The sequence below is a fragment of the Colossoma macropomum genome, unplaced genomic scaffold, assembly GCF_904425465.1.
Source record: "Colossoma macropomum unplaced genomic scaffold, Colossoma_macropomum, whole genome shotgun sequence".
Classification (NCBI taxonomy): Eukaryota; Metazoa; Chordata; class Actinopteri; order Characiformes; family Serrasalmidae; genus Colossoma; species Colossoma macropomum.
The window spans coordinates 17,771,119-17,790,795 of record NW_023494786.1 but is presented as its reverse complement, the minus strand read 5'-3'; the positions used below and the strand labels follow the sequence as shown (position 1 = coordinate 17,790,795).

General features: G+C 39.6%; 1 protein-coding gene across 2 annotated transcripts in view; it reads left to right on the top strand.

Annotated features, from left to right (window-relative positions):
* ankrd13b (ankyrin repeat domain 13B) overlaps window positions 1-19,677 on the top strand; it is a 35,396-nt gene that overhangs the window by 4,818 nt on the left and 10,901 nt on the right. For both annotated transcript variants that reach the window (XM_036562914.1, XM_036562907.1), the window contains exons 2-5: window positions 11,207-11,342; window positions 14,199-14,323; window positions 16,104-16,149; window positions 19,139-19,282. In XM_036562914.1, coding sequence (XP_036418807.1) covers window positions 11,207-11,342; window positions 14,199-14,323; window positions 16,104-16,149; window positions 19,139-19,282 — 451 coding nt within the window. The remainder of the gene's footprint in view (window positions 1-11,206; window positions 11,343-14,198; window positions 14,324-16,103; window positions 16,150-19,138; window positions 19,283-19,677) is intronic.

Here is a 19,677-nt window from a genome sequence, read left to right as displayed (position 1 = left end):
GCTCAGCTGAAATCGATGGAGTTCACAAAACAAATGAAAAAAACCCAGTGTGTATGTGTATATATATATACACACACACACACACACACACACACTACACAGAAGGTGAAATGCCTTGAGCATTTTCACTCCTGCTTGTCAACCCACACAACCGACATGTTAAGTTCCGTCTACTGGCTCGCATGCACATGTTAGAAGTTGCTATGTGTTGGTCATAGGTATTAGCTTTCTCATCCCTGATACCAGTACTGTGTTTAAGTGCCAGTGTTGGCGCTGATACTGATACAGTATCAGTATGTGTTCAACCCTAGTTATGAATATACTCTATATAGCCAAAAGTGTGTGGACATCTATCCTAATTATTGAGTTGAAGTATTCCAGCCACACTTATTTCAAACAGGTGTATACTGGCAGGTTATACTGAAAAGCTCAGTGGAGCTAAATGTGGCACTGTCATAGGACGCTACCTTTGCCACAAGTCTGTTCATGAAATTTCTGCCCTGCTTCATCTGCTTTAGTCAACTGTAAGTGCTATTATTGTGAAATGGAAGCGTCTAGGAGCAACAACAGCTGCGAAGCGATGGACCATACAAACTTACAGAGTGGGGCTGCCAAGTGCTGAAGTGCGTAGTATATAATAAACTCAACTATCCTCTTGTTGCATCACTCACTACTGCCTCTGGAAGCAACATCAGCACAAGAACTGTGTGTTGGGAGCTTCCTGAAATGGGTCTCCATGGCTGAGCAGCTGCACAAGAACCTTCTGTTTTTCTGACACCCAACAGTGCAGTGCCAAGCATCGGCTGGTGTGGTGTAAAGCACGCCACCAGTGGAGCGGTGGAAATGTGTCCTCCGGAGTGATGAATCACGCTTCACTATCTGGCAGTCTGATGGACAAATCTGGGTTTGGTGGATGCTAGGAAAACACTACCTATTGAAATGCATGGTGCCAACTGTAAAGTTTGGTGAAAGAGATGTAATTGCAATGGGGATTTAATTTAACTCCTTGGAACCACCAGTGGTTCCAAAATGCAAATTCTTTACCTCATAACTTTAATATTTTATAAGCTCCATTCAAAAAGTGGTGTCAAAAAGTAACTGTCTTCTTTCCAGTCAAATAGATGGGTAATGTAATTTTAAAACTTTATAATAAAAGAAGCTGAACTCACAACTTTTTTTTCCTAGTGAAAGTTGACCCATTTTCCATAAATCTGAGCTAGAAACTGGATCTCAGATGGTGTCTCTTCAGTGATATGTTCTGTAAAAATTACTTTTTTAAAAAAATACAAAGATCACCTAAGATTTTTGTCTTTCAGCAGTAATTGTAAGCATATAGCATTATATGTATGATCATACACATTTTCTGTTAATCTGAGGGGAACTTTTACAAAAAAAATTTGTTATTTCATGCAGTTACTGAATAATTTGCCTTATGATTTGGGCATGTAAATTCAGATGGAAAAACCGGAATATACCTACGAGCATAGGTGGTTATTGCCCATAGTTTTGGATTACAATGTTCAGCAAGTTCATATAGATGTGATGGTAAGGTGTTCACCACCTTTTGCCCATATAGTGTGTAACAAAAATGACTAATTTCACTTCATTGTACCAGTATTTTTGCTTCTCATTGCATGTTGGAGATTTGTTTTCTTGCCATAGTCCAGCTAATACTGCTAATGACGAGGTGTTTTTTCACTCTATGTATTGGCGCATCTGTGAGTTTAGTCCTGTAGAGCAAAAGATGTGGTGTGTATTATATGTTCTAAATCCTTTTGATGTCAAATTAGAAAAATTCCAACAAAGCCTGAACCCCAGTATGGTGAGTCATGGATCCCAAGGCACAAAAAAGTGGAAGTAAGATCTGAAGCTGTAAATGTCCTCTGTGATATGTAACCAGCTGTAGTTACATTTCGTTATACAGGGTGATATTAGCCCATGTTATGATCTCAGGGGTGTGGGCATAAAATAAAAAAAGGCTGCACATAAAAACTTCACCTATTCAATTGCCGGACCAAAACAGAGAACAACCCATATAAAATGGCAAAGACTGATTTTTATTTTCTTTCCTTAATTTATAAAATTTGAATTAGCCAATGCAGTGAGATATATGCTCAAAAGCAAAATGAAAGACCAATTAACCTACATAAAAAAGGAAAATACGGTCATCTAGGCTGACTTCCTACCTAAGAAAGAGAGAACAAAGAATGAACGAAACAAACCCTTAACTCCTACATGGGATAAATATCATTATTGGTCTCTTTTCCTGGTTAATTTCAAAGTTCACATTTTAATGCCTGTTAATCTTTGTTATGCATCAAGTTGTGAGAAAATGTTTTTACAGTATTCCTCCTTATGACATGGTTCATGCTCTGACAAACAAGTAATGCTAACAAAGTTTCCATTCAAATGTTTGCAAAGTTTAAGTGAATTTCTGAGAAGGAAAAAAAAAATCTGTGTTTCTGTCAGCTACCTCCCTGTACAGCAACAGTGCAAGAGTCTTGTTCACCGTGTGGGAGGTATACAGAAGAGGGATTTGTGCTCTTATTAGCTCTCAGTAGAGAAGTTTTGACAGCTCTTTGTCAACTGTACATGGCTGCAGCCCAAACAGTTCAGGGACACTGGATGGAGAAGGCTGTGGCCCATTTAATGAGGGCTAAAGCCACTGTCCCACTTTGCTGCCAGCCACCAAACCATCGCGTTTTGCATTGGTGTTGCATTTGTTTATTAAATCGAGAAAGACCGTCATTTCAGTCTCCAAACATAGCTTTGATGATGCTGCCTTGATTGTTATCATCAGATGGAAAGGAAACACATAACTTTTGTTTCCACTACATCATCATTTATTCCAAAGAACTTCGCTCTTAAAAAAAGAACAACAACAAAAAAAACTTTTCAACCTTATCCAAACATGTTCAGGTATATTTTTCATCCAGGTTTATACACATTCCCAAAATTTCCATAAAAAAGGAGGATGGAATAGCTTTATGTTTAACATGTTCAGATGAACTATAACAAAAAACAATGTTCTTCATCAAACAAAGTTGTACATTTTAAAAGAAAACTAGGAGTCAGTACAGAGGTACTTGTGCAAACGCTTTCTTTTTTTCGGCCTCTTGGTTTGAAAGTTCGTTGCCTCGGCTCATGTAGTCAGACTCTTCATGAGACATGGGAGTGCTGCTTTGGTGATGTGTGTCAGCTCCCTGTGCGTCACACCAGCCACCAAACAAGCAGAGAGGAGGGAGAGGAGACCCATTTCTCTCTCTCTCTCTTTTTTGCTCTCTCGCTCCTCCACTGTGGTGGGGTCACCGGAGAGATGGCTGCTGAAGTCTGACGCCACCCAGAGAGCTTTTTAGAGAAGCCGAACATAACCTAGAGACAAGCTCCCTCAGATCCCACCTGTTTCTGCTGCTTGTGCGATGGTCTTAAGTGCCTCTGTTTCCTTTACCTTCCTCTGTATCTGGGAGCAGACGGCCTGCTTACTTCAAGGCAGCAGTATTTAGCCTCTTACTTGACGTTTAGAAGATACCAATTGGCTGCCTCTGTGCTCACCTTCATGTGCTTTTGCCCACACAGAGCTTTCATAACTTGGTTATTTAACCACGCATTGCATCTTGTGCTATTCTTGTGCCCCCCCACCCCCCCCCACCCCACGCGGCTCTTAGAAACACAGCCGTGCATACATGCACACACATATGTACATATATTCACATGATGTGCTTCTGCTTGCCTCCCACATGCACAGTTTGGGCTCCCAATGAAAGATTGATGTCGGTTTAAGTAGCTGCCAGAGAACATTAGCCAAGGCAGAGAGAGCACAAGAGCAGATGCTCCACCAGAGATTACTATCAATAATGCAGTCTCCAGCAGGCCCATGACTGTGGAGGGAGAAAGAAGCAGAAAGGAGGGATGGTCAAGCAGTAAGTGTGCTCAAATGTGAGGGAAGACTCCAGATGACATAATATGCTTGAGCCCCTGGAGGGTGGCCACCATGTTGAAACAGTTGTTGGGCAAAAACATTATGTTTACACAGTTTTCATCTTTTCTCAAAAAAAACATAAACAAGTCTACTGTCGATTACTTAACAGCCTAATGCAATTTAGGCAGGTAGTTTGCTTTTTCGATGCTAATTGGTGGGGTACATTAGCCTCATAGCTTCAGTTCAAAATAAAAAAGAAAACTTCAAATAACAAACGTCATGGCTTATTGACAACATTTGGGCTAAGGGGGAAAAGCTATTGTATTACATAGCATACAGCTATTAACGTATGTGTCATCGTGTGGCAGTTTGAGCAAGAGTTTTCATATAAGCAATCAAGTGTACCACTACGTTCAATAGAATACTATAAGTAGGGCAGAGTGCAGGCTTTGGTTAATGAGATCCAGGGAAGAGTTATGTAAACATAAACTGTCTATTTATATTTCAACCTTTGCTTTACTGTAACACATTTTTTTATCCTAAGTTCTCTGTTCCACATATGAAAACAAAGCACATCCTGAACCAACATTGTACTTTCAAACACTGTACATCTCAACTACATGTAAAGTTGCATATATTTTCACACTCCCCAAAGACTAAGACTTAAGGTGTTATTATTTTTAATAACTGATGTTCATTTATGACATTTTGAATCAGAATAATCTGATATTTTGAATATTCTCAATCTCTAAGCTGAGTGGAACGGATATTATAACAGGCTGTCCCCCATTATAATACTACACCATGTAATACAAAAATAAAATATGATCACTTGCATCAAAACAGTGTAACCTACTGCAAAACGTTAATCTGCTGTTGTATTTGTTGTATCTGCAGTTGATGATAATAATATGCAGACAGTCTGCCATGTTCAGCATCCGATTGTTTGGATGAGAAGAGCAATATTTGTCATTGTCTGTTTAGTTGCAAGAAAGGCTGTTTTTCTGTGTACTGCGCAAGATGAAACCATAGTTCAGTGTGTGCGGAGAAGGTGGGTGAGCAGAAATGAGTGTGTGTGTATGTGTGTGCATGTCTGGGTGGAGTATAAATAGCAAAGAGCAGGGTCATTGTAAGGCCAGAAACAATTGATGACTCTAGTTCTGTCCTCTCCCTCTCATATCACTCTCTGATCCTTCATAACATGGAATTTCATATTTCTCCCACCCCTCTTCTCCCTCCCTCCCCCTTTTCTCCCTTCTCCTTTTTCTCTCTCTCCCTCTCCCCCGAGTGTTAAACTGTCGTCTCCTCTCTATCGTTAGCCCCAGGGCTTGAGTTGAGCTGCCTGGCGGACTGACATGAGAAGCATTATTCACTTTAAACTTGGGATGCACCGAATCACCTTTTCAGTCACGATATTGACTCCAATGTCCGATACTCAGTGTTGTCTTATAGCAAGTACACAATTCGTTGCAAATTACAGAAACCTAAATACACAATACACACACTAATGTACCTTAGTGGAGACGGTCAGTCATACATAAACTTAAGTGATGTCAAAGTCAGTGTGTTGATAGTGCATTAATGTGATGAATTATTAATGTGTCTAATTTGTTTTAACGCCATTTCTCAAAATATCCATAGTACCACCCTGAAGCCTAGCTGTTTGCGCGCTGTATATTGCTTTGATTGACTGTGAGATTGTAGTGTTCTTGTTCAAATATAGCCTATAAAGAGCGAATTCTATTGATGGCTCTCTTGATACAAGCACTCTTATTTCCAGCTACTGCCATGCCATGAATTGGTTCATCAGTGGGGTACACTGAATCTGAAGCATCATTTATGAGCAAAACACACTGCTAAATATCAGTAATCCATGACAGTGGAAAGTGCACACGAGAGAACTGTGTATAAATCAATGAGCTGCAAACGAACAAAAGCAACAGCAAAGTGGAAATTTACAGCTCCCCTCAAAATAAGACCTAACATAGCAATATGATAGCAAAAAGGCCCACAGTCGCAGAGAAGTTGGAACATACAGCTACTGTTGATGTCACTGGAAATCTGTGATGGAAATTGGAAACTGAGTTCATGTGATTTTCATGTTCAACGCTGCATTCACATGGTGAAAACAAATGTTATTGAATTATTGAAAGTAACACACACATTCTGATAAAGCTTATTTGTCCACTCATGTAGCTATAATAAAATGCACTGCTTTTTATCCAATTTGAGCAAATAAGACAAGAGCAATTAATCATGATTACCTACGTAAAAATATGATAAATCACAGATAATTAATCTTATGAAAACCGTAACTAACATTATTTTTAATTACATTGTTCTAAAAAGTTTCTGAACTTGCACAGTTACAATTTTATTATGACAGTAGCAAAGAAATAGCATTGAACGTGAATCAGTCATGTGTGCCTGAGATCCTATCCATGTTCCATAATAAGATTAGTAGTACTGGTACTGATCCAGAATACTGGATTGGTGCATTACTACTTTAAACCACCATTGTGCTCCCTACTCACTCTCTCTTTTTCCTTCCATTGCACCATCCCACTGCTTCACACCCCTTCCTCTGCTCCCTCTATTACCATAGCAATGCACCTCCTCGTCCACACCCTCCTGTGCGCTCCCGCAGTGTGCAAGCTGCTGTGTTTTCGTTCCTCAGAGGCTGTTCAGGTCCCAGTTGTTGCTCTCAGGCTGCAGCTGCTAACGAGGGAGGCAACTAATTGCAGAACATAGGAGGAGCTCAGGGAGGGAGCCTGGAGCAGCAACACTGCACAGGGGAGCAGCTTTAGTGCTCACAAGAACACTGTATCTTACACATACACACCACACTACACTACATACATTACATGTTATCTTAAATACGCATGCAAAACAACAGTGCAGTAGAGCTCAGTGGATCGGTATTGATGCCAGTATTGACCTTATTAACAAACTGAATATCAGTCAGACATGACCGATTCACATTCTTAGTCACAGTTGTAATAAAATTCTAACAGCGCAATTTTAGGAACTTACTAGAAATTATATAATTACTGGGTACTATGGTACATTCGCCTCTGCTATGTATTTATGTTTACTGTGTATATACAGTACTGGGCAAAAGTCATTTATTTAATTTCCAGTTAAAAAAGCCATTAAGCAAGGTATCATTTTTCAGGAGACAATTCCAACAAGAACTGCATAAGGAAGGAGAATGTCAAAGAAAAATAAGAGTGAAAAAAAAACAAACAAAAAAAAAAACTCATTTACACCGTTTTTACAAAGATTCTGACATACACCTATGTTTTCTTATTTGGGATTTGTTCTCAGGTAAGAACAGAATCTACACACACTCAAGAGCACAAAGATGCAAACAATTCTGCGGTTTAAGAACACGCCATGAATCTGACGTAGATTTTTTCTTATGATCTTTCTCAAGAACAAATTTAAGAATAAAATTAGGAAGATATTGGTGAATAAGGCCCAATGTTAGGACAGAATTTAGGAAATTTTGTCTAGTTATTTTGTTTTTTTGTAATACTGTTTTCTGATCTAGAGTTTGAATAAGATTATGAACTAAAGAACTGTTGTTCTGAAATAGCTGCTGTCCTAAATTCAGTCATATCTTGTCTTGGTGACTAAACAGATAAGATGAGATTCAGAGATCAGAGTTAAGCTTTTTCCAAAATATGGCCCTGGACCTCAAAAAGCAAGTCTCATGTAAACTTTTTACAGTGGAAGCTGTAATAAAGGCAAAGGTTGTACACAATAAATGCTGAAAAAAAAGATATTATATTTAGCTGTTGTGGCTTCTGTGTAATTCTTTGTTAAATATATGTTTTCTGTTTTTTTCCTGACTTAGAAAAATGAATAACTTGTGCATAATGGACATTCTGACTGTAAATTAAATACAATACTGTATTACATCAAATACGCATGCAAAACATTAGAGCAGTAGAACTATTAGTGCAACACTGTAGGGTCAACAGTACTTCACACACACCTACACTACATATTCTGTTTAATACACATGCAAAACAATGGTGTCATATAACTCAGTGTAACAGTTATTGTAAGTCAACACACACATATTACAACGTTGCGGACGTATGCAATGCACATGAACACGCTCTACATTCTGTTACATACACATTAACTATGAAAGGCCAGTGTATTCACTTACAGGCAGTCATCATTTTCATTCAGTGAGACACTCATACAGACACTGTAAGAACTAAGACAGTGCACACAGACGCTGTATGAAGTGTAAATACAGCAGTCTGTCTGCCAGTGCTACTGCGAGGCAACTGAACAGCACTCCCAGCAGACAGCGAGCCCTCAGGCAGTAATATGTTTCCATTATGATGTGCCAGTCTGAGGAGTGTACGTAAAACCAGCATTATGTGACTCACTTACTGTAAGCCTGTTCGAAAGAAAACACTCCTGAGGCACTCGCTCATCTACATATCCTCATTTTCATGCCAGCCCTGCCTTTCCTTACTATTATGACCTTGTGTCCTGACAATGGGATTAATGTGTGTGGACATAATCCCAGGCAGTCCGCCAGCTCATCAAATATGATCAAGTGGGATGTGCTGCATGCATAAATAACAGAACCCATACACATAAGGGCTGAGTTATGTTTTTTTTTCTATAAAGCATAGTAACAACTCTTTCAGAGCCCCTCTGATAGTTAAATGGCTTGGCAGTAAAAAAACGCAAAGATTTGGCCAGATTAAGAGAACGGCAGTGTTCTTTTTTTTTCAAATGCTGAATCTGTAGGCTTTTTTTATTATTATTAGTTATTATTATTATTATTATTGTTATTATTATTAATAGTTATTGATATCTTTTTTTCTGGACATTTAATTTACTTGCCTTAATTGTGTAGCCTCTTTCTCTGGGCCTCCAAGTCAACTTGAATATTTTTAATTAATATAATCAAATAAAATGTTTCCCAGTTACTCTGTTATGAAATTAACTAGGACACAGACCTCTGTGTGTGAGATGTTGTGAGCTCTATGTTGAGCTGCTAACAAGAAATGATGGTTGAAAACTATTCACATCTCTCCCCAAACATGGCTGTGCCACGATAAAGCACAACTGCATCTTTCTTGATATTAAAAAATCATGTACTACTGCTATATACACTGCTCAAAAAAATAAAGGGAACACTTAAACAACACAATATAACTCCAAGTAAATCAAACTTCTGTGAAATCAAACTGTCCACTTAGGAAGCAACACTGATTGACAATCAATTTCACATGCTGTTGTGCAAATGGAATAGACAACAGGTGGAAATCATTGGCGATTAGCAAGACACACTCAATAAAGGAGTGGTTCTGCAGGTGGGGACCACAGACCACTTCTCAGTGCCTATGCTTTCTGGCTGATGTTTTGGTCACTTTTGAATGTTGGTGGTGCTTTCACACTCGTGGTAGCATGAGACGGACTCTACAACCCACACAAGTGGCTCAGGTAGTGCAGCTCATCCAGGATGGCACATCAATGCGAGCTGTGGCAAGAAGGTTTGCTGTGTCTGTCAGCGTAGTGTCCAGAGCCTGGAGGCGCTACCAGGAGACAGGCCAGTACACCAGGAGACGTGGAGGAGGCCGTAGGAGGGCAACAACCCAGCAGCAGGACCGCTACCTCCACCTTTGTGCAAGGAGGAACAGGAGGAGCACTGCCAGAGCCCTGCAAAATGATCTCCAGCAGGCCACAAATGTGCATGTGTCTGCACAAACGGTTAGAAACCGACTCCATGAGGATGGTATGAGGGCCCGACATCCACAGATGGGGGTTGTGCTCACAGCCCAACACCGTGCAGGACGCTTGGCATTTGCCAGAGAACACCAGGATTGGCAAATTCGCCACTGGCGTCCTGTGCTCTTCACAGATGAAAGCAGGTTCACACTGAGCACATGTGACCGACGTGACAGAGTCTGGAGACGCCGTGGAGAGCGAACTGCTGCCTGCAACATCCTTCAGCATGACCGGTTTGGCAGTGGGTCGGTAATGGTGTGGGGTGGCATTTCTTTGGAGGGCCGCACAGCCCTCCATGTGCTCGCCAGAGGTAGCCTGACTGCCATTAGGTACCGAGATGAGATCCTCAGACCCCTTGTGAGACCATATGCTGGTGCAGTTGGCCCTGGGTTCCTCCTAATGCAGGACAATGCTAGACCTCATGTGGCTGGAGTGTGTCAGCAGTTCCTGCAAGATGAAGGCATTGAAGCTATGGACTGGCCCGCCCATTCCCCAGGCCTGAATCTGATTGAGCACATCTGGGACATCATGTCTCGCTCCATCCACCAACGTCACGTTGCACCACAGACTGTCCAGGAGTTGGCGGATGCTTTAGTCCAGGTCTGGGAGGAGATCCCTCAGGAGACCATCCGCCACCTCATCAGGAGCATGCCCAGGCGCTGTAGGGAGGTCATACAGGCACGTGGAGGCCACACACAATACTGAGCCTCATTTTGACTTGTTTTAAGGACATTACATCAAAGTTGGATCAGCCTGTAGTGTGTTTTGCCACTTTAATTTTGTGTGTGACTCCAAATCCAGGCCTCCATTGGTTAATAAATTTGATTTCCATTGATGATTTTTGTGTGATTTTGTTGTCAGCACATTCAACTTTGTACAGAACAAAGTATTCAATGAGAATATTTCATTCATTCAGATCTAGGATATGTTATTTGAGTGTTCCCTTTATTTTTTTGAGCAGTGTATATGGCATTTCAACAGTCAGAACACTTTAATAAATTCAATTGAGGGACCTTCAAAACATTATGTAATTAACTACATTTGCAATCAATGACAGGTCTGAGTCAGCAATTTTTCCACTTGTTTTGTTGTAAAAATAAAAAATAAAAAAAAAATCTGAAAATGCAAAAAATATGTTCTATGTAAAAACAAACATTGTACAGGTTGGAAATTCAGAATCATTTGACTGAATTTCTATGCTCATTTCAATTAACAATGAACGAGAACCATTGCAACATGTTTTGTATTTACCAGTGAGAACTGCATAACTGGGTAAAAATAGTTCTCAGTCTGAATGCTCTGTTATTTCTCATGGAATCTGCGGGTCACACCACAAAGACTTCCCTCAAACCCTTTCTGCAAAGGCTTTCTTTGTCATGCTTGAGTGTGATGGTTTAATTATCACCTGGCACTTCTCCCTCCATCATGCTGTCTCACCTCAGCCTCCCCCTCTGTTTACCACCTGGGCACCCATAAAGTAACTGCAGCGCTCTTTCTCTCTTTTTCTCTCCTCCTCTGACTTAGGTGGATGTGGAGGTCCTGGACCCGCGGGGCCGGACTCCTCTGCACCTGGCTGTGACTCTGGGCCACCTGGAGAGCGCTCGTGTGCTGCTGAACTATGGTGCTGACGTCAGCAAAGAGAACAGCAATGGTTGGACAGGTAGGACCACAGCAATGTCCACTCACCTTTGGCTCTCAAGTAGAGCTGGGCGATATGGCCAAAAATGTTATCACGATAAACAAAATTCATATCGTTCGATATCGATACATACCGCGATAAATGTCAAATCGTTATTTCTTTCAAGTTTGAAGGCTGATTTTTGCTCCTGGGTGGTTAACTGCTGTTTAAACTATCCTTTATGGTCGGATCATGACAAACACTCGCCAAACAGTGGAACATTTCACAAATCTGTCATGGGAGAGTGGGAGAAAGTGTCTGGTGAGCTGTTTTTACCAGCTGGAAAAGCATGGCTATTTTGTATAGTCATAATTTAAGAAAGAAAATTTTAGCTGGTGCCGAGCGCTCGGCTACCCCGCTACAAATGACATCACTGTATTCAGACACCAGCTAGCGACGACCGGATTTCTCTATACTATCGTAGTAGTTTAAGTGGTGAACCGCAAAATATCAACGCCAGACAAACAGAGTCCTCCTTTTAGGTACGTTTAAACTGAAAGCGGTGCTTCTGTGTTGTGTTTGATCTACAGTATCATCAATTCTCCGTGTTGTGGAGTGACGGAGCGCTGCTTCAAGTTAGCCAGCTGCTAAAAACAGCTAGCCTGGAAAACTAGCGCTCTCCCGCTCTCCAATGCCTCACAGCTTCCTCAGTTTACTTTCGTTTAAATCAGGGCTGTAATTGACATGAACCACTTCTTTCTTTCACTTTCGTTGCTTGGGAATGCACTGATACTAAATATGACTGAGCGCTGTAACAGTGCTGTAGTTGTGAGGATTGTGATTGTGATTTATCGCTGCTAAAGTTGTTAGGATGTACAGAAAGAGGTGAGTTCGCTGTAGGACAGTACAGTTACACCACTGACCTCCTCACTCACACTCGGTCACAGGAGAACAGATCGCCTGTCGCTCCGCTCAAACAGGGAATGTATAACTCCGCGTTTCAGCCGTTGCTAAAGACTCATCTTACTCGTGGCCCCCTCCCTCTCTAATCATGTAGAAAAACTCGGAAGTGCGCCCTCTGCTGGCGACAGCTGAGTAGTGTCGCTTTCCTTGCAGTAGAAAAAAACACCAAGGCTTTCGCTGAACGTGGAAGTGTGAGAATGGTGTATTATATCGAACATTTATCAAACGTGTCATATCGCTCTATCGAGGAAAATCGCGATAATTATCGTTATCGTTTTATCGCCCAGCCCTACTCTCAAGTCAGTATGTGAGGTTCCATCCTCAAGGAGATGCTCAAAAATGTACTCCACTCTCCCCTTAACCGAAATGTAGTCAGCCAAGACATGTTGGGTGTCCATGGTTTGCTTCTTGAGTTTTGTGCTGCGCCTGCAAGGCTAATATAGCTAACAAGTGATAGAAGCTTATGTACACTGATTAGCAGTGTGCAAACTGCATGCCTAAGGCCAGATCCCATTTCTTATTTTTACCCCTACCCCTTGTTTTCGAGTGTCACTTTGCCATTTGGAACAGAGTTACAAGGGGTAGTGGTTGAAATCTTCCCCTATGAAATGAAACAACCCTCAAATACAATAGAACATTACTTCATTAACAGGCTACTTGTGGTGCTCTGTAGACGACCCTGCCAGTCTGCAGTGATAGCAGAGGAGGGTAAAGTTCAGCAACCTTGCTTTAGGTAAATTTAGGGAATTGCACACCTTCAAAGAGGTGGGTGCGCTAATTATTTATAATCACCCACCCGTAATTCTTCAGTGATATGAAGCTGAAGTCAGCTGCCAGCTTCTTGTTCCAATTTTCCTGTTCCACCTTAAATGGAGCAGCAGTTCTGACACCTGAGGTGCCAGAATGTAACTGCTGCAACATTTAAGGTGGGATGGGAAATATAGCTAGCTAGCTAATTAGACATCAGCATACTACTAGCGATTTTTTATGCTTGTTATGAAGAAAATAACCATAATATTGAAATGACAAACTATGATAATTTAAGGATTATCATAGTTTTTTAATAGAGAAAATACTCATATTGGCAGGTTTTCTTTGGTCGCTTGCGCAGCCATCTTGCCGGTTGTTCTTTTTTTTCCTCATAACACTCCGTTTCGCCCTACTCCTCTGTCTCAACAAAAAAAACGGACACCTTAACCCTAGACATGAACACATTAAATGGAGGGGTAAGGGCTAAGTGGAAGGGCAAGGGGTGAAATGGGATTGGGCCTAAATCATCACACACTTGCTTCACATCACATTGAGCTATTTAGAAATAATCATTTATGACACTATATGCCATACTACTAACTATATAAATGAGGAAAAGTGCAACACTTAGCTAAAAACAGTAGTTGCAGCCATTTGCATGCCTGAATTTTGCCTGTAGTTGTTCATTTCCATACACAACCACATGACAGGCTCAAAAAGAACATAAGTCTATTTGAGAATATTTAACAACTCAGACAACACAACTTGAGGCAAACGTGCGATGATTTAGGCATGCAGTTTGCACAATGCTAGTTTATGAGATAGAAAAAGCTTCCATCACTTATTAGTTACATTAGCCACATAGCTCCAGCCTATTGCAAAACTGAATAGGCAAACTTCAAAAACCAAACATGTCTTGGCTGACGGACTACATTCCAGTTAAGGAGAAAATGATGTGCATTTGATTTTTTGCCAGGCTATTGCTTTAATGTTTAAGCATCACAAAGCTGCCTTCAGACCAATGATTGAGACAGCACTGGAACCGCCTCCAAACAAACATATCAAGCGTGCTAAGTAATTAGAGCGCAGGCAGTACACTTGGGAGAAGAGGTTATTAGGAGAAGATTAGCATTATAAAGGAAGTTTACTGCTGCAAAAAAAACAGTTGCTCTCTCTTTCTCTCAGTGCTGCAGGAGGCCATCAGCAGGGGTGATCCTGAACTGGTGCGTCTGGTCTTGCGTCACCGGGACTATCAGCGCACGTCTAAGAGACTAGCAGGCATCCCCCGTCTGCTGGAGAGACTGCAGCAGGTCAGGGAAGAAAAAAAGAACATTCTTTACCTATAATGGAAGTAAATGAAAAATATATATTTTTCCAACTAATTTTAAAGCATTTCTGTTGGTCTGTTCAATATGAATATTTCACACAATGTAAAAGTTGGTCTTAATAAATTAAGTAAAAAATGCAAAAAACTTGGAGCCAAGGTTTGTTTCAGCAGCTACAATATGAATTCTTAATGCTAAATGTGGGTGGCCTGTCTCCTCTACAGCTAGTACCACCATTTTATCTGTTCCAATATGTTAAACACAGTAAATGAGTAGAAACTGTACACCAAGATCTGCAGAAAATGTCATATTTAAGTTTGTTCCCCGAAGAGGATGTTAACTTATTTTAGCTTAGAAAATCAACAAAACATCATCACATCATTTGACCAGGGGTGTTCAAACTTTTGCATGTAACTGTACATTACTGTTCAAATTGTCAGGGCCAGATTAAGATCCTCTGGTGATTCTGAACATTGGAGTTGTGGTGCTTCATTCCTACAACATCTGCAAACATAACACTGTCTGCATCACCAACATTGCTTACCCTGTGATAATTACCTAAAACCTTACAACAGTTTTTCCTGGAGACTTGACCGGTTCATTCTTCATAAAATATATAAACCGAAACTAAACTTCGATCCTTAGCTGAGGCCTTGTCAGTACTGGATGCTTACGCCAAAGAAAGAGCATCAGTTCACTTGTGAAGATAAACAATATCACAATCTTCAATTTTGTTTGTGTTTTGCTTGTAGATGCCAAAATTTACAGTCTGCCAAATTTAAGGCACAGATAATGATGATGCATCTGGATTCTTACACAGACTGACTAATCTGTTCTGTGAGTACATTAGAACAAACTGAATCTTTCAACACATTTATTATTTTTAACAACACTTTGGTGCCCCTGGTCACCCAGGTCACCCATATTGTGGATTAGGCCATGATCATTGTAGTTAGTTTGTTCAATTAAAACCTAGATGATGTAGATCAACATATTCTGTAATAGATATAAGAAGGTATTTTTAGTTTAACTCAATATTTTAGGAATTCTGAGAAGAACAAGGAAAATAGACCGTAATTATAGCAATTGTACTGTTTATAGTAATTGTACTGTTAAGATTTAATCGCAACTTGAAGACACTGCAGATATTAACTTCATTCTCAGTTCTATACAGCTTTCATAGATATAATAGAATCATCCACATCTCCTTTCATCATTCTGAGCACACCTTAAAATATCTGTTATATGTTAAAGCATCCTAAAAATGACTTGAAACCTGTAAGTCATCATAGTGGAACCATAACTGCATGGATTTGCAACAAACCTGTTTTTGTACTATTGAAAACAGCAATTCCGCTAATGAATAGTGATATTACTGAACAGCGAACAGTAATGTGAACAGTGAACTTTTGAAGGGTGGTGTGCACACGCACACAAAAACACTAACTGGTTTTCTGCCACTCAGACTAATCTCTGATAAAGCTTGCAGCTCCTTCGTACAGCAAATATCCTGTCTCTGTCTCTCTCTGTCCCTGGGCGCTTCCTGAAATTCACTTCCTTTTGTTGATGATGGATGTGCCATCTCTCTCCACAAGAAATGTATTAATATCTCCCCCAGTCTGCCTTATACTCTGATGTGTCTCGCCAGCTCGCTCTGTGTTCACAGACGAGTGATTGCACGTTAACCCTCTCTCTATTCCCTTTCTCTTCTGTCTCTCTCCTTCACTCCCTCTCACCTCTCTCTGTTTTTTTTGTTCTCTCTCAGGCTCAGGACTTTTATGTGGAGATGAAATGGGAGTTTACAAGCTGGGGTATGTAAAGCACAGTTTCCTCCAAATTAACACAGATTACACCAAACTCACACTGTTAACAGAACCCAAATCGTGTGTGATACCAGTTCACAGCTGTTTCATTTGACTGTACCTAAAAAGTACATTAAAAAAAAAAATCACAAAATACATTTACTAGGGGTTAATTACTGGTTGGGCAACAGCAAGCTGAGTCTTGTAGAGGTTCTCTTTCAGGAAGACATTTTCTCTAATGATGCTTCTCCACAGCACCTGTGGTACAGTACAATACAGTTATAAATCCATGATCATGCATTTTGTCATCATTGACACGGCACAGTGAGCCATACTGTACCTGAGTTCCTGAGCTGAACTTTTGTTACCCTTTATGCTGGTACGAAGCATGCCGAGCCAGATGGTATGGATAGAGCTAGTAATGGTGCAAAGCACTAATTCATCACAGAATCGTCACATGGTGTCACTAGAGTTAGATAAGCCCATTTTAAAAAAAAAAAGAAAAACACTAGCTTGTCAGAATTGCTGTCTGTGACTCTCACATAAAACCAAACAGCAAGTAAAAGGTAAATCAGCCCTTGAAGCTCCTCCATTGTACCATGCAGTACCGTACTGCCCAGTGAAAAACACCATAGGAGTGTTAGATTCTTGTTCAGAGGTGCAAGATCTGGAGAGATGCTTCCTGGCTGTTGTGCTACCTCTCTCTCTCTCAATCTCACTCAATCTTTCTCCAGTCCAGTAATATTTAGGTGGTTTTACTCTTTATCTTTTTATTTACTTGTATTACAAACCCAATTCCAAAAAAATTGAGACAGTAGGTAAAATGCAAATAAAAACAGAATGCTTTATTTTTTTATTTATTTAAGATTTATAAATCTTAAATTTTTGAGTAAAAAACAGTACAAAGACAAGATATTTAATGTTTTCTCTTATGAACTTCAGTGTTTTTTGTAAATATATGTTAATTCTGAAACTGGTACCTCTGAAAAAGTTGAGACTGGAGCAATTAAAGATTAGTAACATTGTGAAATGTTTAAAAAATCATTTTAAACAGTTAATGCAATCATGTTTAGGTAATAAAGGAGCAGCCAGGAAAGGTCGAGTACTTGGAGTACTTGAGTGAGGATAGGTTGATCTTGCCACTTTGCCAAAAGTGCATCATCAAAAACTCCAACAGGTTTAAAATAATGTTCCTCAGCCAAAAATTGCAAGGATTTTAGGTGTTTCACCCTCTACGATGCATAATAATATTAAATAATTCAGGGAATCAGGAAAAGTCTCTGTGCATAAAGAAAAAGGCTGAAAACCACAACTGAATCTGTACATGCTACACTAGCATTACTGCATAATCACGTAATCAAAGTTGGTGAGAGACTGGCCTGAAATGTGTTGCATTATTAAGCTCAAAATATGATGACAAAGGCCCTGTATGGTTGCACAGCTGAAGACTTGTATAACAGAAGAAAGGCAAAAATGTCCACTTTTAAAACTGCATCAGTTTGTCTTCAGTCCCCAAACTTTTATTAAATGCTGTTAAAAGGAAAGGTGATGTAACAGTGGTAAACATGCTCCTGTACCAACATTTTTGGGAACGTGTTGCTGGCATCAAATTCGGAATGAGCTTATATTTACAAAAAACAATAAAGTTCATAAAATAAAAACATAAAACATTGTGTATTTGTACTGTTATCAACTGAATACAGGTCAAACAGAATTGACTAAATCACTGCTTTCTTTTTTTTATTAGCATTTCACACACTGTCCCAGCTTTTTTGGAAATTGGGTTGTTTATAATGCCTGCATTTTTTCCACAACTCCACAATAAGCTCACCTTACTACTTTTGTACTACTTGAGGTAATTGCATGACCTTAAGTTAAACAGCTACATGCTAATGTTAACTATTAAAGGACCTGCATAACAGGAGAACAAAACTTCTAATGTAGTGTAAAAACATTTTTAGTTTCAATACTTAACATTCACAGCTCATAGAGTCCATTTACGGAAACTAATCTTCAGAAACATCCCCTTTTGACTTTAGTTTTCGATGCAAAAACCAACACATTCATTTGTTCCTGCCTATTTAGCCTGCAGCAGTTTAGCCCTGAGCAGAGCAGCCAGTCAGAACAGAGATCTATTACATATATCAGTCTTAAAGGCACCGTAGCAAGAACAACCTGTTCTAATGGATGAGAAGAGGTTGGAAAATGGTCATGTAAGAATTTATTATGATTAGAAGAATATATTATGGTACATAAACCCACACAAGAAAAGGTACTGTTACTCATTGCAGATAGTGAAATATCTCAGTCATCATAATTCGTGACATATGTCTCCCATGCAGAAGCCTGCTTCACAATGATCTCCCACACTATTAATTGACCTTTAAAATGAGCCTAAAGTCCCTTCCAGTTTTGGACATAATTCATAATGGCCCTACAGAGTTGGCCTTCAGATTGGTGCCAAGGGCTATAAGTAACGGCCTGTCTTATAATCTCATCTTTGTGCCTTATGGTGTTATTATTGAAGATTCATGATGTTATTGCAGATTCATACTTTTTTATAGTTTATTTTTATAGAGATTATTGCAAATGTCTTTATTTCCTACGTCTCTGCAGTCCCATGACCTGTATTCAGGCTTTCTTTATATTTATCTGAACTAATTTGGTAAGATCAGATAAGGAATGTAATTTGTTACGCATTAGTGTTTTAAAATGATCAAATAAACCACTGAAACCTGATTTTTTAAAGTATCATACTGTGCATAAAACAACTGGATCAGCACTTCATTAAAAATTGTTCTTGCTATAATTGCCAGTATATTGTCTGTGTAATGTAGGTCATATAACTTTGTCAGGTCTGCCTTGAAAGGAGGTCAAAAGCTCAATGGGACTTTACCTGTATAAATAAAGAATAGGTCATAAATAATTCAGCTTTTATAGAATGCCTGTACAGTGACTCTCTCTCTCCCTGGCTAACGTCTGTATCTCTTTGTCTCAGTGCCGCTGGTATCTCGTATTTGTCCGAGTGATACATATCGTGTGTGGAAGAGTGGCCAGTGTCTGCGAGTGGACACCACTCTCATGGGCTTTGAGCAGATGACCTGGCAGAGAGGCAACCGCAGCTTTATCTTCAGAGGACAAGGTGTTTGATTGCTTTCTTCCTCCATTCCCACATTCTTGCCTATTCTGTTTTTATTCAAATCATTAATTTTTTTCTTTTTCAGACTTCTCTCAGTTGCTATCGTTTAACCCTAGAGGTATTATTTTCATTTAGCTACACTTTTGATTCACATTACAGAATTATTTATATGTAACTGTGTAAGTACATGATTATTTATATAGTTGGTAAATTTATAGTGAATTATATATACATTCAGTTTATATTCTATCGATCGACTCATTAGAATCTGCACTTCTGACTTTTTTCCTTTCATTTCAATGTCATAAATTAACAAAAACATGACAAATATAAAGGCTGTATACCCAACAATAGCTTTTCATCAATTTCATATCCTGATAAAAGATGTCTTTACTTGC